General features: G+C 39.0%; 2 protein-coding genes across 3 annotated transcripts; both read right to left on the reverse strand.

Annotated features, from left to right (window-relative positions):
• Positions 1 to 2,826: 2,826 nt before the first annotated feature.
• On the reverse strand, positions 2,827 to 11,850 carry vps26a (VPS26, retromer complex component A). The gene is made up of 9 exons (XM_004539455.5): positions 11,707 to 11,850; positions 10,523 to 10,672; positions 9,796 to 9,871; positions 9,350 to 9,506; positions 8,549 to 8,713; positions 8,328 to 8,434; positions 7,999 to 8,100; positions 7,701 to 7,810; positions 2,827 to 5,411 (listed from the first exon to the last, which is right to left on the reverse strand). The coding sequence occupies exons 1-9, from the start codon at positions 11,707 to 11,709 to the stop codon at positions 5,295 to 5,297; spliced, it is 987 nt and encodes a 328-aa protein (XP_004539512.1). The 5' UTR covers positions 11,710 to 11,850; the 3' UTR covers positions 2,827 to 5,294.
• A 1,838-nt stretch (positions 11,851 to 13,688) lies between these two features.
• Positions 13,689 to 19,820, reverse strand: srgn (serglycin). Of its 2 annotated transcripts, none has more exons than XM_004539454.4 (4): positions 19,662 to 19,820; positions 17,943 to 18,084; positions 14,564 to 14,760; positions 13,689 to 14,413 (listed from the first exon to the last, which is right to left on the reverse strand). In XM_004539454.4, the coding sequence occupies exons 1-4, from the start codon at positions 19,714 to 19,716 to the stop codon at positions 14,313 to 14,315; spliced, it is 495 nt and encodes a 164-aa protein (XP_004539511.1). In that variant the 5' UTR covers positions 19,717 to 19,820; the 3' UTR covers positions 13,689 to 14,312. The 2 variants fall into 2 exon arrangements, with proteins under 2 accessions (XP_004539511.1, XP_012775070.1); XM_012919616.4 differs by having other exon boundaries at positions 14,525 to 14,760.
• Between the last annotated feature and the right edge of the window lie 1,968 nt (positions 19,821 to 21,788).

Genomic DNA, 21,788 nt, shown 5'->3' on the forward strand with positions numbered 1-21,788 from the left:
CCAGACTTGTCCATCGCATTGCCAGACAGAGAAGCATGATTCACCACTCCAGAGAACACGTTTCCACTGCTCTAGAGTCCAGTGGCGGTGTGCTTTACACCACCGCATCCGGTGCTTTGCATTACGGTTGGTGATGTAAGGCTTGGGTGCAGCTGCACAGCCATAGAAACCCATTTCATGAAGCTCTCTTCGCACTGTTCTTGAGCTGATCTGAAGGCCACATGAGGTTTGGAGGTCTGTAGCAATTGACTCTGCAGAAAGTTGGCTACCTCTGCACAGTATGTGCTTCAGCATCCACTTCCCCCGTTTTGTAATTTTACGTGGCCTCCCACTTCGTGGCTGAGTTGCTGTTGTTCCCAATCGCTTCCACTTTGTTATAATACTACTAACAGTTGACTGTGGAATATTTAGTAGTGAGGAAATTTCACGACTAGACCTGCTGGACAGATGGCATCCTATCACAGTACCACGCTGGAATTCACTGAGCTCCTGAGAGCGACCCATTTCTTACAAATGTTTGTAGAAGCAGTCTGCAGGCCTAGATGCTTGATTCTTTTTTTTTCAATCACTTCCTGTGGCCACGGAAGTGATTGGAACACACAAATTCAATGATTTGGATGAGTGAATACGTTTGGCAATAGAGTGCATCATGATACCAGTTACATTATTATATCATTCCTTTGTTTTTGTCTTTAACTTTCTCATTGAAACAGCTTTTGACCTTTTTTATCAGTTAATTTTGGATTTACAGTAAATTCACTACAATATTAAATGAGTGTATTCAGCATTAACGGTTAAAATGTGGGAAGATTTGTCTGCTGTCACTGGATCGTGCTGAAGTCTGAATTTGAGGGCAGCTCCTGTAATCACAAACAGAAAAGAATCATCAATCAAATGTGAAGTTTATTCCTCAAAGCTGAAATGAAGTTTGATCCTTCTCAGTCCTCACACACTTCAGGTTCATAAGTTCTGAGCTTACATTTTTTTCAGTCTACAGTTTTGCTGACAGCTAACAGGTGGACTGTTTGTTAAAAAAAAAAAAAGACAAAGCTCTATAAATATAAACAGATTATCAAGTATAATATTTCACCTTCGAGTTGTTGATTTACAAAGATGAGCTGATGGGACAGGTTTCCAATCCTGGTTTAGTTGTGTTGCTGCATCAGGGTCATCTGCAGGAAAACTCAAAGAAACATATGGCGGTTTTATGACCACGTTTGAGCTGTTGCTTTAGCATTGAACAATATATATTAACGATTCATATTATTTCTCTCAAAGGATGTAAGCTGCACAGAGTACGGCACATGTAACTGTGTTAGCAACAAACTGAGATATTAGCTAGAGACTCGAGCTGATATTACAGGCAGTTTGTGAATGAATTAATACCGTGAGAATATTTTCAATCCCCTCAATATTTCATCTTTGGTGATTACAGCGTTTAATCTGTTCATGTGAGGTTGTAGAAGTGCATGACACGTTTGTTGTGTTCTAGTGTTACTGTTTGGAGAGAGGAAGCTGTAGAAGAGTCCAGCTCACTCATGTCACAGTAATGCATGATTTAGACTTCTGCAGGGAGTCTGCAGAACTAAGGGAAACACTGGTTTGTGACTGAGTAGTGGTGTGCAGGATTGGAAATTTTGGTATTGATCTGATACCAAGTAATACAGGGTCAGTATTGCTGATACCAATACAGATATGTTTTTAGCCTCTAAACGCCTCATCTTAAACTACCTGCAGCCGGTTTGATCATCCTTCAGCTCCGTACAGTCAAAGCAATAGAGCTAATGTCTGGACTACAGCAGATACTTTAATTAGCATCAAAGCACAAGAGAGTGATTTCTGTATTCAGGGTAAATTCATTCATGTGCACAGATTAACTACCGAACAACAGCTTTCTCCCAACTGCTCTTCTTAGCTAGCTAAAGGCGTTTGTTACTGATTAGCGTAGAAACACATTTAATTCACCCAAAAAGTGCAACGACGCCTCAGGACCTTCTGTCGGTTAGTCCGGTTTACTGCAGACCACCTCACCTCAGTTTGAACTGCCCCTGCTCTAGCTTCTTCTTCGTTGGAGGTCAATGCTGGTTGGCAAACCACACTTACAAGTGCATTACCGCCACCTACATGAGTGGATGGTGGACCTGCTGGGTGTTTCCCTCTTCAGTGCAGTGCAGTTTAAACCTGTATGTCCTATTCTCAAGCGAGTAAATAACATCTCTTCCTCTGGGTTCCTTCCATATCCATAGAGTTAAATTTATTAAGAAAAATGTTTTTCCAACAAGTTTTATGCATCAACTTATCCAAAGACAGAAGCCTAAAAGAATATTCATTTTGTTTTATGGTATTTGGGGAATCAAGTATACTTTTAGCCATTATCAACCTACCTGCAGATAGAATTGAAGAATTAATTATTACACTAAATTGATCACAAAGACAGCCCACAGCATGACTTTGATTTTTCGAAGCTTTATTTCCTTATGTTCTCAACCATCCTATCCTTTTTTCAAACAGATGTGGCCCCACAGGCCTGTCAGATGAACTCAGGTACTCTTTCATCATCTCTCTGCAGAAATGCACTGGGTTAAAGTAATTTAAAATTGAATCCATTACTTGTTTAATAGTATTTAACAGAATTACTTTTAGCGGTTTTAACTGTGCCGGGACTACTGCTGAGCAATTACACTGACAGTAACCTAGTATTCTGATCAGCGTAAAAGCTACTGATTGATCCTGTAAATTACCCCCTGGTATATTTGTACCCTTGGTTGGAATTCATTGGTCTAAATGCACTTTCTGTCATCCTAAAAAAAAAAAAAAAAAAAAGAGTTCAGTATAAATCAACTTTATTTATGATTCATTTTTAGCTAGATATCTGTGTTTAGTGTATATATTTATATATGTATATATATATACACACACATATACACACATTATCATACACACGCGCGCGCACACACACACACACACACACACACAATGGCATGATCAGACATTGTGTAAAGATAAACATGCAGTAGATAAGACGGGGGCCGAGAGTTTTGGCTTTTAAGTGTTTCTCCTCGTGACCTTGGACAGTCTTTAAAGAAAACCATTGAAACCCTATTTATACAGTATTCAGAAAGACAAAATATTTCTGCCAAGCAAAAAGAAGTGAAGAGAGCGTTTTTTGCAAATAAATTACAGTTTTCAGACAAGAGAGAACCAGACTCCAAGGCTGGACAACGAAGAGCTGGAGTGCAGATCAGCATTCAGACTTTTCTGAGGTGAAAAGCAGCACAGCTTCATGATCCATATATGAAAAATGGGGAACTAAAGCTACAAGTATTTTACATATAAAGTCAAACAAAGCAAACAAAAAAATGTAGTGAAGTATAAATGTGTGTATAGTTTGTGTTACAGACTCAGGATATCTCTGAGGTGAAGTTGTCCTTGAGTGATGTTTGCTTTCAGCGTCCATGCCTCTTTAGTACAAAGGTAAGCATGACAGGGGAAAAGTGCAAATGGATCAAAGCTGAAGGGCAAAAATCACCCAACACATGGGACTGAACAGTGTCTTTAAAGCAGGACCTAGACTACAGGTCTGAGCATCACAGTGGAACATTGTTGGATTTGACAGTATAACCATACTGCAACTCTTCCAGTGCTTACAACAGCTGACGCGAGCCATTCATCACATTAGTATTTCAAGCACACTAAACCAACAGGTTCAATAAAACAGCATGAAAAAAAGAAGAACAGCGAGTCTACAGGCTGCTGATCATCATTAACCACTTTGTTTCTAATGAATCAAGTTGTAAACACAAAAAGTGTCTTTTGATGTAACAGAACTGAGTTTTTTTTCAGTCATTTTTTTTTTCAATCCTTGCTTAAAAGTTCAATTCACCCAAATTTCAAATAGACATATCTTCTTTAAATTTAACAAGTCTGACTTTTGAGCTTTTTTCCTCTAATAAAGGTGGTCAGAGGAATTTCCTTATAGTGCTAAAGTACTAAAGAGAAAAGACAAAGCTTTTCTTATTTGGAACATGGGTGAAGCAAACTTTGAGTTATCTAAGATTACAGGTTAGTGATAGAAAGTGCAGTAAAAATTCAAACTGAACGGGTGTCGTAGCAGCCAAAGACATGAACAGAGAAACTACACCTTCAGATATTTGTGGAGGAATTCCTGATGCAAGTTGTTGAAAACTGACATCTTCATTGATCTGCATATGTTACACCTGAAATGTGTGAAATGATGTATTGATGATGCTTGTGGCATTAGTTCATTAATCAATCAGAGAATCAAAAATCAAACATAATCAATTCTCCTTCTCCAGTGTGAGGATTTGTTGCATTTTTCTCCATTGTATGATTGTATATTGACCATCTGGCACTTTGTAGTCTTAGAAATAAATAACTGCTAGCTGAGGTTCAAAATGATGATTTTATGAACCTGATGTCCACGGTGAATGACGTTTTCCTTATTGAAATGTGTTTTGGACTGGAGCTAGAAATGTGTAAAACATCAAACAAGGGGTAACCTTTCTGTTGGGCTGGAAGCAGTTATAGTAACGAAAATATTTAACTGAGAAGTTCCTTCTTTTCCCAGCTCCATGGATGAATAACACCTGATATGAATAAATGCAGAACTTGGGTGCTGACTCACATTCTTTGTTCGGGCTGATCCCACCCCACATCATGAATACCTTCACTTACTGGGTCCATCGAGACTCTAGAAAGTGACACTTTGTAGAGTATCTGGGCGAGATGCAAGAGGAAGTCCAAGAGCAGTGCTGTTCAGAAAGCAAACAAAAAGAAGCTCCTGCTGCAGAATAACAAGATAAAATGGTGCGTTGGTCTGTAGCGCTCTCTTCTTTTCCGTCTTTGCTCCTGTTTTATTCCGCATGAAACCCGACTGTATGGCTTCAGTTGTGTGTGCTTGAGTGTGTTTGCAGTCCGAGACGTCAGGATGATAAAAAGGCTGTCTCATTGTTCGTTACTTGGGTTGGTTTGTTTTGCGCGCTTGCCTTGACATGTAGCATTCAGCAGACTCTGACTGTGTGCATCTGTATGCGAGTGTGTCTACGTCCTGGGGCGGGGCGCGAAAGAGAGTGATGATGGGCAGCTCACACCTGAAGCTGTGAAGTGGTGCGGGGGGCGGGGAAGGGGGATGCCTGAAGGTGTGTTACGTGTATTTATGAATACAGACATTTCTCAGTCCAGGAAGAGAGTGGGGGCAGGCCTCACATCTCTGGCTGTTCAGCAGTGACGAGCTGTGGTGCGTCTGCATGTATTATCAGTTCTTAGCCCGGCCCTCACATCTCTGGCTGCTCTGCAGTTACCGGCTGGGTTCGGGGCTCGGGAGACTCGTAGCGCTGGTGGAAGTTTCTTTTCCTCAGCTTCTCTGGAGCTTTTCTCCACAAAACAATCTCCTAAACACAGACACAGAGCAGCAAAAATAAAAATACGGTAATGCATGTTTTTAAATGTAGAACTATTCATGTACTTATCATATGGAAAAGTTAAGCAAGCTGGAGGTCAGGGTGGGGCTGCATATTGCACATCGGCACAGAGCCACACACCACAATTAAATTACATTAAACTAAAAACAGCAGTTGCTGAGATTATAACGGCTGCAGCCAATTCAACTTAATGTCATTTTAATTATGTCAAAATGATCCATCAAAGAGATAATTAATAAATGTGCCTAAGACACTATACGTCCTTTATCCCTTGCCCCCCCCCCCCAGTATTAATTTGTGCAGGAATCATATTTTGCCTTGTCTGATAAACCTGCTTCCACTTGTGTGAGTAATGCTGCTGGAAGTCATTACATCAGTTCATGCCAAGTTCAGAGCGTCGTCAGTGTGGCCTTTTGTTTTTTTTAAGGAATTTTTTGTTATTTTCTTCTGCTACCACACACACACACACACACACACACACACACACACACACACACACACACACACACACACACACACACACACACACACACACACACACACACACACACACACACACACACACACAATTGCTTTTAGAAATGAAATCTAGATGTAATCAAGCACAATTGAAATTCAGTTCATCTTTTTATGCAACAGGAAATTTTTTTTACAAATGTGAAGTTAATATACCAACTAAGGTGGGCTAAATTATGGACGTGTACGTGAATGAAATCAACTGTGATTCAGTGCTGGTATATGTTGTATCCACTGGCCAATTCATTGGATATGCCTATTAAACTGTATAGTGCAAGTATCTATTCAGCCAATCACATGGAAGCATGTAAACATGGTTAAGATGTCCAGCTGAAGTTCAAACTGAGCATCAGAATGGGGAAATAGGTCGAATTAAAAAGACTTTGAACGTGTTATGGCTGTTGGTGCCAGAGTGTTTCAAAAACTGCTGATCTACTGTGATTCTCCCACATATGGAACGAAATCAGGGTCAAAAAGTTATTTGAAACTAAAATTCTAAGTTTTGATATTTAAAAACATAAAAAATGTGTTAAAAAAAAAAAAAAAAACACAACAAAAACAGAAATGTTGCAAAAATGTGTTGTGAGCGTGTATCAAAGGGGAAGGGCGGGGCATAGACTAATGAGTGACACCTACTGTGTCACGTTTGTTACAAATTAAAAAGTGGTATTTTGATTGAACATGGCCACTGCTCGTTCACAGGATGCCGCCGGTACCACCCAACAGGTAAGAAACACGGTCTTTGATCATCTTGTGATGGACAGAAATAAATAATATACAGAAATGAACAGGCGAGTCTTAGATTTCTTTATGGCATTCATAGCTCTTTTAGCTCAGCGACCTACCAGCCAATCAGATAACACTATTCCCGTAACAAAAGGGTTTGAAACAAAAAAAAAAAAAATTTACTTTGAAGCTGCATGAAAACAAATAATTTATTAAAAATAAAGTAATTTAGGTTTTGCAAACACATTTTGTTTTTGTTTCAAATATGAAAATAATTTCAGTTTCTAATCACTTTTTCAAATGAATGAAACCTTTGACCCTGATTTAGCTCCACAGTCATCTCTACAGCTGGCCCCAAAAAAGAGAAAATATCCAGCGAGCAACAGCTGGTCTGGAAATGGCTCGTTGAAGTCAGAGGTCAGAGGAGAACAGACTGACTGCTTTGAAAGGATCAAAAGGCAGCAGTAACTTAAATAACCACTTGTCACAACCAATGTATGCAGAGGGACATCCGTGAACCCACAACACATCGGATCTTGAAGCAGATGGGTTACAGCAGAAAGATCGCATTGGATGCCACTCCTGTCAGCTAAGAATAGGAAACTGCAGCTACAATTCAGAGAAGCTCACCAAAAATAGTGCTAGCAAGGTGCACCTAATAAAGTGGCCAGTGGCTGTAAATACATTAATCACTTTTTGTGATCAAAGCAGGATTTAAAAGTTCCTGGTGTTGTTCTCTGGCCCACTTCTGTTTTCCTTTGTGCACTGCACATCCACAGCCCTGCTGTGCTGTCTAAGGTTACCACTCATTTAGCAATTAGCGTTACAGCATTAGGAATCAAGTGCATCATTATTTTGGTACCGGATCCCCTCAGTTTCCTGATGGAACTACAGATTCTAATAACAAAAAATCAAAAACCCTGCACCTCTCTCCAGAAATAAATAAATATACACAATATAATTTCACAATCACACATATATAACAGAGCCCGTTTATTTGGAGTGGTGGTGACTTACCTGTTGTTTAAAGTATCTCCTGTCCTCTTCGTCCACCAGCACCAGATTAAGGAAGTAGCGTACAGAGAACTTCTTGTTGACATCCCTCATGGTGGGTGTCAAGTCATATCCTGTAAGGAAACATGAGAGACGATTAGATGTCACTAACAAAAAACAAAACAAAATAAAAAGCAAACAAAAACTGGCCTGTTTGACTGTTTCATGACGAGGGAAGTTAACAGGAAAAGCGATATCCTGATGATAGGAGTCTGGATCAGCACTCAACATAATAGCTGCCAAAGAGGAGATGAGCTCTTACCAGCCAAGAACAGTCTGATGGGAATTGATTCTCCTTTAACTGGGGCTCCATCCATGATCTCGTACTTAGCAACCGTCTCTGTCTCTGTGGTAGTACTGGGACCTGAAAAGGAGGACAAGGACTTTACTACCGGAGACAAAATATTAAAGTGGAGCAAAGTTTCCAGTACTCTTAGTGGGACACAGTTGGTTTACAGAGAAGAAAAGAAACCAGGTTTAAAAGCTGAGAGGAGATGAACTACAGAGTTAATCCAAGTCCACAATGACTTGTCATTTATGTGCTCTATCTAGGTTACTTTATTTTTATATGTGGCTGCCCTGGATTCTCACCTATGCCTGTTATCTCCTTCTTAATGAGCTGCAGCTCCATGTGTTGGATCTTGATTCTGACCAGCAGGAAATAAATCTTCCCAACAATCACATCCTTGAGGTGGTACCTATAAGAAAGGCATAAATGCAAGTAAAGACAGCTCTTATTTAGATTTGGGATTTTCTGCAGTGACAGAGCATTAACTTGTTCATTTGATAAGTTAAAGTCACATTGCTCTTACTTGGATTTATTGTATTCAAACTCGATGTGAAGACAGTCTTCTATGCCGACCTCCATTTTGATCGAATTGTTGACGTCAGGGTAGGTGGCTAACTGATGGACAATTAACTCGTATTCCTTCACCAAGTCAGACAGGCGCCGAACTATTGTCACCCTGAGGAAGTATCTGCAAGTCGAACACGACAACACACCAAGCTATAAAAGTCAGACTGAAATCATACAGATTTTTTTTTCTCTATTAGAAATAAAATGCATTAAAAAAAAAAGAAGTAGCTGAACAAAAAAAAGCTTGATGGATACCATTGGTGCACAAGAGTGATGGCCAGCTGAGGCATCACTTAGTATGTTTTATATCCTGTTAACAATTGTCCATGAAAGTTTCACCTCAAACAAACTTGGCCTGAACATTTTAACATAAGTGTTCATGAACACTTATGTTAAAATGTTCATACTCTATCTCAAAGGTTGTTTCTGTCTGCTTAATTTTTAATTAAATCTTATACAGGGTCATTAGTTTCTCTCTCCTGCACGATGTGTGTGTGTGTCTTTTAATTAAATAGTATCTGAGTCACACTTGCATGTGGAGAGTACAGTGTGGAGTGGAGGAGAGACAGGCAAACTGAAAATAAAACAATTTGAATTGATGACATTTGATGACTTAACTGTAAATGAAGAAAAAACAAAAACATCCAAAAAGCGGTAATCTGTGTCACAGCGAGCTCACAAGCCCTGCACCTACTCAGTAGTAAAGACTATTGAGAAATCTGACAGAAAATAAACATTATATAATAGGTTGTGTCACCTTAGCCTAACGTTGGCTCCAGTATAGGACTCATAGGGCTTCTCCACCTGCATGAACTCAAAGTCGTAGCTTCTGTTCTGGGTGAGCTCTCCCGGTAAAGCCAACTCTTTGACCAGGTCCACAAACTCGTGGGTGTTGCTCTTATCAGAGAAAAGCTCTGAAATATAGCAGAGAGGATTCAGACTGGCTGAAGGTCTGATTGCTTTGAATTCACTTAAAAAAACAAACAAAACAAAAAAAAAACCCAAATCTGTATTTATTAGTTTTATTTGAGCATTTCATTCTCTTTCAACACACTGCACTCATTATCTTTGTCCCAAAGCAAATACAGTTGGAGGCGGGGGTTAGCGGCACTACGGCAGACCTGCACATGATAACCACATGCCCTGTTAAACCTTTCAGCCATGTGATAAAGCCACATTAACATTAGCATCAACCATGCTCACCTATCTGTCCAACAAACTCGATGCGGATCCCCTGGTGCTCCAGCCGCTTTCCTCCCTGCTTCACATTTAGATTCACCTGAAGAGGAAACATTTGTTGAGAACAAGTTTCTTCTTGCTTGCGTGAACTGGTGCTATATGAATAAAAGTGGACTGAACAGAAAGATAATATTCTGACATGCTACCAGCATAATGTTCCTTTAAAGGGCTTTTCTTTTATGATTATTGTGCATATTTCTTTATAACTAACATATATTCCTATTTGCTTGCCGACTTTCAACAAACCTGTAATAATTTCTTCTCCAAAAATAAATCTCCTCACATTTCTCTGCTTGACAGCTGTTAGGTAATTGTTTATTACAATCAACATCAATGGTGAATATCTTTCTGCTGTTACCACACTAACTGACCTTTTACTTGATTTTGAGTTGTGCTGGATAACAGAAGAAGTCAACAGTGAACAAGGCACATATCAGACTGCTCAATAGAGCTCATGCACAGCAACAGCAGACGCAAAGCCGAAGCCAAAGCAAGTCTTGCACGCTCATCAAAAGAATCGTAATTTCCCACTGGACTTAAAGCAATGAACCCAAAATAGACTGAGAAGTCCATTATACACTGACTGACTGAAACTATCTGCTGCACAGAAAATGAGAACAAACTTAAGCTATGCTTCACATGTGCAGGACCCACATTGTGACATGTGATAAATGACGCAAACACAGTTTACCTTTCCAGAAACCGACTCTCCATCGTAGAACAGGTAGTGTTTCTCCACTTTCCCATCTTCTGTTTTCAGCTCGGCCGTCTTTCTGTTCTCTGCATCATTCAGCAGTACATCTATCTCACAAACCGGCCCGAACAATCCTCCCAGGAAACTCTAGAAACACAAAAACATTCAGAGGATGAAATTTAGAGCAATCAACATGCTATGTAATCAAACATATGCTGCTTTTAAAACAACTAAAGAGAAATTGCAGCTAGCTGTAATAAGAAGCCCTGAGCTGTGCTGTAGCTTCCATCAACATGAATCTGCCCTAAAGACAAATGACTTTGTTTACACACAACCCCAACAACATGTTGCAGTGATAACAATGACAGTTATAGAGAGAGATGCCAGGTTAGTGTCCTCATCTGTGATGGAAGCTCTGACATGAATATCACATGTTAAAACCCACTATCTCACCTCCTACTTATTTACGGCATCTGTTATTGCCATAACAACCAATTCACCAGTCACTATCTGCACAGTCGCATTATTTTCCTCTGAGCTGGCACAAAGTCACAAACAAATGCTTCAACATGCAGAAGCAGCAAATCACCAAGAATGAGCTCAGTCATCAAGTATTTATATAAGATGAGAATCAACACTGAAGTAAACTCTTCATAGAACCCCCTACCCCCAAATAAAACAAATTATCAGCTACCCAATCACTATTGAAAGCCGACCCTCGAATCAATAAGCGAACAACCCTTTGCCCTTAATCAGAAAATGAATTGGCTTAATTTCTACGGTTATTGCAGTAATTCAACATGCATGTGACGGCACAACTTCACTGAGCTAACGATCAGCAACGTCTGCTAACAGTGAAATTTGTTTGAACCACTCATCTACCCGACTTTTTGACCGAACTCAAATACTTGCCTTAGCAATCAACACGTTTAACTGCTGGCATCATGCTGCTGGGCCATTAGCTAACCAAAACATCACGATCATTGAGAAAGACGGCCTCCTAGCGATGCTAATTCGACCAGCCCAGCTAGCTTTCTTTACAGGGTTGAGTATTAAAATTAATTGCTTCCTCAGAAAAACGGAAACTCGTGTTAATGTTATATTTTCATGAACAAGAAACACCAAACACCGCCTCCAATTTTACTGTAGCCTGACCAGCCAATGTTTGTTTTTACACTTACCATCTCGGCCGTCTAGACAGTTTTGCTAACAGCTAGCCTCGCTTCGTGTAGCCAGTCTGTCACTGAACTAGGGATAACCGTCATGTGACCCGAATCATGTGTATGTGGGCGGCCACGGATATAGAGGATTGGAGGTTGAAGGCACTCACGAATACCGGTACCACCTAACAATTAGAAAGGAAAAAAAAGCCATAACCTGTATAGGTAAGGCTGCTGGTTGAGTTCATGTATTTGCTGTTGGTGCAGACTTTAAAGGTAGTTTTTGTAGTTACTTTCTGCACATTTTAACTAAAACATTCACCACCAGGGGGCAGCATAATTCTAGTTTTTGTTTGTTTTTTGTTACCTCAATTTCCTCTATAGATTTAGCTTTATTGCCCAACCCCCATTATAAAAAACTATTCTTAAAGGTTTGCCTGATTAATTAAAGATTATCCTGACTTACTATAGCTTCTTGTCGTTCCAGGTGTTTGCAAAACGTCTAGTTCAGCTATACTTAATTGGAAAAAACCCTGACGTGTGTAAGTCAGTATCAGTGGTGTAAAGCGAGGTGTGGATTCGCTGGCAAATATGAGGCATGTTTTGTAAGGGCAAAACCAAACCAAAAGATAATGCAACCTTAGAAACCAAGCGGGCTACACGGCGTGGACATGGCAGAAGCACTGACACAGCCAGTAGCATGTCTACAGGAAGGCAACATTTAAATGCGCTACATCAGGGGCAATTCCAAGCCCCAAGGGCCAGTGTCCTGCAGGTTTTAGATCTCACCTTGGGTCAATACACCTGAATCACATGATTAGTTCGTTACCAGGCCTCTGGAGAACTTCCGGACATGTTGAGGAGCTAATTTAGCCATTTAAATCAGCTGTGTTGGTTCAAGGACACATCTAAAACGTGCAGGGACACCGGCCCTCGAGGCCTGGAGTTGCCCACCCCTGCGCTACATGGACAAAAGCGTTGGCTTGTTAGCTCTGTTGTGGACACTGACACAGCGAACTGGAGACTGGATGACCAACTCATTCGCGTTATACTCATCATGTTTAGATGGAATGCAATTTCTTGTCGGACAACTCCATGACATCTCAAAAAAACCCAGAGATGTCGTGGTACCCACCTGTCCACACGGATCTTTGTCTGATGATGAAATCTATGTCTCGATCCCAATACGAGCTGCTAAGCCATGGAAACCCACAGTGTGAAGCTCTTGGTACGTGGTTTTTATGCTGATTTTAACGCCAGAGGAGGTTTGGAGCGTTGCAGTAATGAAGTCAGCAAAGTGTTGGTGACTTTTATCCACTATAAGCTTCAGCATTCATAACTTGGCATGGTCTGCCACTTCATGGCTGAGGAAATGATTGTACTTTTCAATAATACCACTTAGAATTTATCGTGGCATATCCAGAAGGGAAGAAATAAACAGCTTAGTGCAAAGGTGGCATTTTAGTACAGTACAAAGCTAGCATAGCATGGCAAGGAAATTGATTTCCCCATTGAGACTAAAAACATATGAATTCATATGAAACAAATGAAAATATGAGGAAGCCGTTTTACAGCTGTAAATTAAGTTCAGTGCCACTTGGTGGGCGAATAAATAATTTCAACAGTGTTCTAATATTGGCCACAAATTTAACAGTGGAAAATCTGAAGACAACCTACAACAGAAGCTTGTTTCTGCCACTGAAAAAAAGAATAGAAGTGAATAGAAATTTCAGGCCATTTTCTCAAAAGGAATAAAGTTAGAATTTCAAGATATTTCTCCATTTTGATTATTTTCTCACAAGTCTGAAATTTTGAGATAGTAAACTTAATTTTTAATTATAGATGGCAAATATGTACTTTTTTCTAGTGAAAATAGCTCCTGATGTTGCTTGCAAGTACCGTATAAAAAAATCAAACGCTTGAATAATAGAAGGTACCTCAGTTTAAATTACTGAGGAACTTGACATATATGAAAGCAGTTATGAGAACAGATAACACAGTAGTAGGGATAAAATAAACACTTTATTGGTAGAAGTTTTTTTCAAATTGAAATTACAGAGTTTGTTAAAAATGCATGTGTGTTTATAGTACATATTTCGAATATGTTCTAACTCTGGTTAGGACTTTCTGAACCCATTTCTGAGGGGTTTGTGTCTTGAAGATGATCTCGTTTAAATCTTGAGCCGGAATATTTTTCAATATTCTCAGGTTAGGCATAAAATGTTGCAGGATTTGTGAATAAAGGGATCAAATAATTTAAATAAGTGTTTCTAAGGAACACGTTCCTTAAAACTAAAAAAAGTGGCTGGAGTAATGCAATGCATGGACAAAGGCATGCTTTTATTGCACTGGTATTACAATGATTTAAAAGAATATTTTTATTTATATTTAAAAAAGCATTTGAAAGCTTTTTTCCATAGGAAAGCACAATACTGGCACAATTATTTTCACATTGTTTACAGTCGTTGTTTTGGCCTTTCTGAAAATAATTAATAACAATAACACAGAGAGTACAAAAAAATGGCATTTGTTTTTTCCCAGCAGGTGGAGTTTACTATAAGCCCAGACAGGGAATCAAATTAGATGCCAGCCTTGTTTATGTGCTTCGGAGTGGTTGGCAGTCCAGTCTACAGCTGCAGAAGGTGGTCTTCTTTGTAATCACGCTCATCGGGTTTTACCTCATCGCTGGTACGCCTGCTGGCGAACAGCCTCCTCAGGTCACTCATATCTTCAGAGGAGAAAGATAAACAAGGAGAAAGATCAAATTACATGGAGCAAACAAAAGAGAAAACACATGGATTCTACTGAATCCATGCGAATCCTGTCCTACAAAAAATACCTTCACTTTCTTTCCAGAGCATGCCAGAACCAGTCTCACCGAGGTTGCTCTTGTCCGCCATGTATGGACCTTCAGCTGCAGAGCCTTCGTAACCACCAGAACCTTCCTCGCCCAGGAATATTCCAGGTGACTCGCTCAGTTTCGATTCCTCCTCCTCTGCCTCCTCCTCGTATTCCTGCTCTTCCTCATCGTCCTCCTCCATTGGTGAATTTTCATCCTCCACAGGCTCTGCCTCCCTGAAAACACATAAGACGTGAGATAGAGAGATTAGCTGATAAATGTCTCTTCTTTCTCTTTCTGCTGCTCCTTTTACGGGTCGCCTCAACAGATCATCTGCCTCCACACATCTAAACCATCTCAGCCTTCCTGCATTTACTTTGCAGGAAGGCTGGATTTTGTGAAGCACTTTGACCACCTCTGGTTCTAAATGTGCTATACAAATAAAGTTGTACTTTGTCTCCCAGCTCCTCTCCCTGAGCTGTCCCTCTGATGTACTCCTTTCTAATCCTGCCCAATGGAAACCTTCACCTCTTCAGCTGTGCCTCCTGTTTTGTGTTAGTGCCAGCATCTCTAAAACATATATAATAGTAGGTCTCTCTACTTTTTGGTAAGCCTTCTCTTTTGCTCTTGCGGCTGTCTTTGCATCTCCAAACTTTGCTCTGATTTGAGACTTTAATATTTGTGTGCATGATAACAACTCCATGAACAGGGATTGAACTGTACTAAAACATCCACATTTTCCTGGCTGAAAGTTTGGGATTTTACTCTAGTCTTTATTTTTTTTCTTACAACCAGCACAGAACGAGGGAAGCTGTTTGGCAGCAGAGAGCGTGAAAAGCATTTGAGATCTCTAAGACAGCAAAGTGTCTGATAACAAAACTATCGACTTTACAACTTTGAGCTGCTGTTGTTAACTTGCCATCTATGTCTCCACCACTTCAATCGCGTTATTTCCTGTCCTCTTCTGCTTTTACACTCCTACCAACAACTTGAATTTCATTGTGACTGCATCATTAAGAACATTTCTACAGTCTTGTCGAGCTTGAGCTTGCTTGCGTATTTGCTTTGCATATATCTTTATCAAATGAAATTTAGTTTGAGAATCTGACTTGAACTGCTTCGTCAGTGGGCTTTCTTTTCCAGGTTGTTGAAATAAATAACTTCATATTAACTAATGATACAAGTAATACATATATAATCCTGTGCTTCTCAGATAGGATTATCCAAAGAGCTTGACACATACAAAAACACAAAACAATAGACCAGAAGCAACAGCCCACTTCCTCTGTACACTTCCTTGTGACTTCCCGTTCAAGGCGTGCTGTAAAAAGGACGGCTGCTGCGGAAGCTCCGGTGATTATAAGCAAGCTTCAGCGAAAAGACTCAAACAAGCCAGACGCTGTTCATATTTAGAGGTTTTTTACATTTCATCACAATGTTAACAGCTGAACCTTTTTACCTGCTACCCTCTAACTCTTGTCTTTGTGTCTGTAATGAGTTTATGGCATGTTTTCTATACACACCTGTGAAAACGCAGAACATGTGAAATTCATCCAAGTTTTTATTAAGTTATCTGAAGGTTTGTGTTGTCACAGATGTTTCAGTAACACGATAGAAGGACTCTTACTGAGAAAAATGTAATCTGGCATGTTCACTTTTGAAAGATTTCCTTTATTTTTGAATATAATTTTGTTAACTGAAAGGATTGACATTAAGAGGAACTTTAAAAGAGGAAACTGAGGGCGAAGACCAAGATTGTGATACTCTTACTTTTTTTTTTTAGAGGTCACACATATTAAAATATCCGTTTTTTCACAGACACATTTTATGCTAAACAGAAATTCAAATACATGCTGCTTTTTTACCAGCTCATTAATAAATTTCTAAGTTTAGTAAAATTTCATTAAGTAGGTTTTTAATGTATGTTTTAGAATCTTTATACATAAGCATATGTCCTCCTAGGATACACAGTATACACACATATTACACAGTAAAAATGAATAGTTTTAACAAAGCAGCAGCAAAGATTATAGTACCTGCCGGATAATTTATACAGAAAGAGCAACAATGTAGCAACTGAACTGTTAAAATGTTTAAAAATTAATTTGATACTAAACTATTTAGCTCAATATAAAATTGTGACGATCGTGAAACAAAATCTTCGTGTGTTAACGTAACAATCCATTGTGGACCTTGTGAGAGGAGCACAGCTGAGACTTTTTATGTTTGTATTTTTTTTAAAAGCATAACAAATAATATTTGATACGATTATATCTGAAACTGTTAATATGGAAACTTATTTATTTACTTTTTAAAGTTGAATGGGAAGCTAATCCACACAGAAGTAAATCACAGACAACCTTAAATTTCAATTTTTGATGCTTTTCTTCCATTTTACATTTTTAAGTCTATCATCATACAACACATTTAAAACCATTGATGCCACCACTCAGAGGAACAAGTCACTGAGGACATTAGCGATTTTCATTTGTAATAAAAGAGACTTTATAAAGTGTGGGCTAAAATCCTGCTGAAATATGAAATTCATCATAAAAATGATGAAATGAGCCATTTTTCCTCCGAAACCTACGGACAGTGTCTCTGCATCTGTCTTAATAGCCTGTTGCAACAAGCGATGAGTTCACTTCCTCTGTGCTGAAGTCTGCAGTAAGCAGAGCTCAAGTCTACCTCATGTTTGGAGTCTCTTTTATGATCCAATATATGTGAGTTACTATGTTGATATAATGCAGAATGCATTTTTATTCAAATGTATCTCTTTATACCATAAAATACAATTTTTTTGGAAGTGTCTTAATGTTTTGTGCACTTGGCAACTCTGACCTCCAGGGTATGCACATTTTCAAGATATGTATACTTTGGGTAAAGTTAAAATCATCTAAATTATTTCCTGCGCAGAGAAAGAACCAACATTCCTTGCATTCATTTCAGACTATCAGACATCAGCTCATTTAAGTTCTAAATATTTCTGTGTCTTGTGAAGAAAAAGATCATCAACTGTTGTGTTTTTCTTTCTTTCTTTAGTCCAGCTGTAACCTCCCTGCCCTTTCTCTGGTTACTCTCTTTCTTTATCCCTCCACGTTGTCTTCTATTTTGGCTTTTCTTGGCCACCTACCTCACACTTATATACTCTCAAACGCACAAGATAAGAAAACACACAGGCAAGCATGCAGAGAGAGCCTGCACTGCTCACCAAGGTGACAAAGCCAGTGCAGCATCAGCATTTTTCATATTTAAAGTCAGCTTTTGTCTAAAAACAGCACTCTCTTGTTTTTTTCAGACCCAACTGAACATTGACGTGAACTCGCCGCCACCTCTGTCCTCTGAGCAGCTCACAAATAAAAAAAAAAAAAAACTTCACATACCAGATGTGAACAGACTACGACACACGAACACTTACAGATACTCTGCAGCAGAAGCAGGCAGTTTTGATGGCAGATCTGGATTCCACTCCATCTCTGGGCTTTGTTGAGTCACACAGTTGGCCTGGTCACCATCAGGGTTACATCTCATAAACTTATACACAGCAGTCCTTGGTGCTCCTACAGACAAGTGTAGATAACATTTTATTATTTTGCCCCGTTAATAGTACATTTTACCTTTATTCACACACTCGGGGAACATTTCTGGATATATTTACTGTTCGTGATCTCCACGTTTGGACGTTTTTAAGATTACAACATTAGTCTGTGATGGAATAAAGTAACGGTTTTCTCAAAGGCATTCAGAGCTGTTTATTTTCGTAAGAAATTAGTTAAAATAGGAAGTAGGAGTATTGCAACTTTTTCTCCACGCATTGCAGCACATTGATCGTGGAGGTTGTGTGATGCTAAAACCATTAAGAGTTGAGTCATTCCAACTAATATTAAATATTTGAGAAATTGTAACAAGTATTTGGTTGGTCTGACGATTTGTTTGCCCTCTCTAACTCTTTTTGTAAATTTTTATTAGAAAAGCGCCTGTGCTGCTGAAGCTGTACTGATAATTATTTATTACATCTATACTACTGGCAAAGATAATCTATCACTATCTGTTATTCAGGCAATTAAGATGTGGAAGTTAGACAGCTGGGTTCTTTGCACCACAGGCTTCCTGTCATAAGGCTGTCACAGTAAATATACATGTGAACACTCAGTAGCCACTGATGATAAAATGATGAGTATAAGTGATGGTGTCATGTGCCCATAGTGCTTTTGGGTGTATTGAACACCCACAATAAAATAAAGTCTAGTATTTTTTTTTTATATAATCATGCAGCCAAAAGAAAGAAAGAAAGAAAGAAAGAAAGAAAGAAAGAAAGAAAGAAAGAAAGAAAGAAAGAAAATTCTTAGACGACCAACACGTGAAAATCTGCTATGACTGTAAAATTACTTACAAACTTTTTAAGTATTTAACTCAGTGGATAAAAACATAAAAGTCTTATTGCTATCATAAATACAATAAAATCACGTGTACACGGGAAAATATCTAATAGTGTCTGATTAATTGGGGCCTCAGGGGGGTTAAAATGTGGCTGTTTAGTATCGGATATATTTTACGCAAAATGGTTTGTCCATTCCGTTTCACTACTCTCTCTCTCCGTCTCTACATTTATATTTAAAAAGTGTTCAAGAAGTATCGTCGAAACTTAACTCGGAAAATGAAACGCCTTTGCTTTTTTTCCGATACCTGGAGTCCTACCATTACATCATGGCATGTTACTGTAAAGCACGCAGCATCTATGTTATGTACATGTATTTTATTTTATATATATACATTCGATTTTATAGGGGTTTTGAAGTCTAATGCTCAACTTGAGGGGATGCTGATCGACTCTGAGAACCCTGGATTGATTAAATGAGTCATAGAGACTTACGGTAATCACAGTATGCTGACGCAGAGTTGTATACCAGTGAAGTGGAACAGTTCCTATTTTTTTGCTTGTCAATCAGAAACCCCCGAGGGCCCTGGGATTCCCAGTGACTTTCTATGTGAGGATGTTCCCGGAAAGCACTTAAGCTGTCAGGATGGTAAACATGTCCACTTGTTGTTTCCTCAACAACCTGACCCGATAAAGTATACTGCGACATCAATCCCGGTAAAAAAAAGAGGCACAAAGTAGATTTAATTGTCGACTTACCCTTTGTGCTATGTAAGGCGAGGCAGGAGATGAGGAGGAGAAGAATCAGTTTCATCTTGCTCAATTTGTCTCTCTTTAGTAAAACAGGAAAATGTCCTCCTGAAGGCAGTCCCTTTCTGAGCTCAAGCTTCTTTGCGTTGTGAAGTATAACTGTAAACTGCCTCAGACAGCCAAACTCCCCCTGAAGAGGCTCAGCCCTCCGTGTGCGTCATGGTTTCCTGAGTCTTCTTGTGTAGAAAATAAGTGGCTGAAACATCTTCCTGAGTGGAAACTTTTGCATTAGCATCAGATATGAGGTCTGAGTTTGCGCAACTGCAAACTTGGACGAAGGAAATGCCGAATGATAGCAGCAAACATTCAGATCTGTACGATTTTTTATAATGTGAAAGGAAGCGATAATTTACCCTAATTGACTGCCGAGCCACTTCATGTAGAGATAAGGACACGATAGCATCAAAGGGATCTTCTTCTTTCAGATCAACTCCCTTCACTTCAGTTGACTCTGTTCTTTTTACTTCTCTCAGTTCAGTTCACCCCCAAAAAAGTAATTTTACGCTACCTTGGCGGCCCTATGTGCGCGCGTGTGTTTGTGTAAGTGTGTGAGAGATTTCTTTCTCACTTTTTATTTCACCCACCTTACTTCGCTTCACCTAATTTCGCAGAAGCGGAGAAATGGAAAGGGGGACAGAGGTATCATTCAGCAGCTTTAAACCATTAACAGAACCTTTGCTGTGTTAAATTATTTACACTCCAAATGCCACAGCAACAGCCTCATCTCCCGAGATACCAACAGTACTCCCATTATCACTGACCTGTCTGCTCTTCATATGTTTAGCTTGGCTCCTTCAGTGTGAGTTAATGTGGCCTGCCATTCTTTTGATTCTGTGCCTTTTATGTGCCTCACATGTCTGGCAGATGCTTATGTTGGTCAGTAATGCAATTAAATGCATTCACTGTTTTGTTTTCTACAATTTGATGCACTATTTTTCAGGAGGAGGAGAATTTGCTCCATTGTATGTCAGAGGATACATGTTTTATTCAAATAAAATATATATTTTTAAATAATGTAGTCCCGATAACATGTGGATGATCATTATAACACTGAATTGAGCTACTTTTTGAACTTTAAGGATCAACTCTGTCTTTCTCTTTACGGAAGACTGTACAGGTTGAGACAGTTTTGGTTGCTGACATCTGGTGCGTTTCTTAGCCTCAAGCATATAAGGGGATGACTCAGAAGCTAATCAGAGCTGCAGGTAAGCCATATATAAAAAGTTTGTGTCACAAGCTTGTGAGGAGAACACATGTGATTTTAAGAAAGAGTCGTTTCTTTTGAACAAGCTGACATCATTGAACAAATCTTGGATCAGGATGTCATGTCATATTTCAGGACTGATGAACAGCTAAGATAAGTTAAGATAACATGAACAATGAAACACAGATTAGTAAACACAAGATTAGTAAAAAATGCTAGAACATTAATAAGAAATGTGCAAGTCCGGTAGCTCTAATGCAGGTATTTTGGGGGAAATCCAGGTATTAAAATCATGAATAGTAATTATGCTCTCAGACCATACACGTTTGTTGGATGAGCTTTACCTTTGTCAGAAAATAGAAGTAGTGAGAGCTGAGAAGAGTTTAGTTGTGGCTACTCTAAATGTGAAACCAGGGATTGTTAACATTTAAAGTTATTTAATCATTTAAAACTGGAAACAAATCATTAAATATCAGTTTTAGTTAAAAGGCAATATTCAAACACCGTAACACGAAGAAGAAATGTAAGCTTTATTTAAGTCATACTATACTCTACATGTACTGCACGTTTTGAGTACTTAACCTAAATGTAAAAGCAAATTCTGTGTTTTTTTCATGCTTTGCTTGAATTCTGGGGAAATTATTGATGGTTTCGTGGAAGTTTATTGTAGCTTCAAATTATTCCTGATGAAACAAACTGATAACATGATTGTGGTATCATTAGTGTCACAACATCAGCATGTTACCCCGCCTTACTGCATCAGATGGTGTTCTAATCCCATACACGTTTTCTTGTAAAGTACAAACCGTCCTCAGTTGTATCTGAGAAAAGAAAATAATGAAGAGACTGGATTTCCGCCATTAACAAAAAAA

The sequence above is a fragment of the Maylandia zebra genome, linkage group LG1 (assembly GCF_041146795.1).
Source record: "Maylandia zebra isolate NMK-2024a linkage group LG1, Mzebra_GT3a, whole genome shotgun sequence".
Taxonomy (NCBI): Eukaryota; Metazoa; Chordata; class Actinopteri; order Cichliformes; family Cichlidae; genus Maylandia; species Maylandia zebra.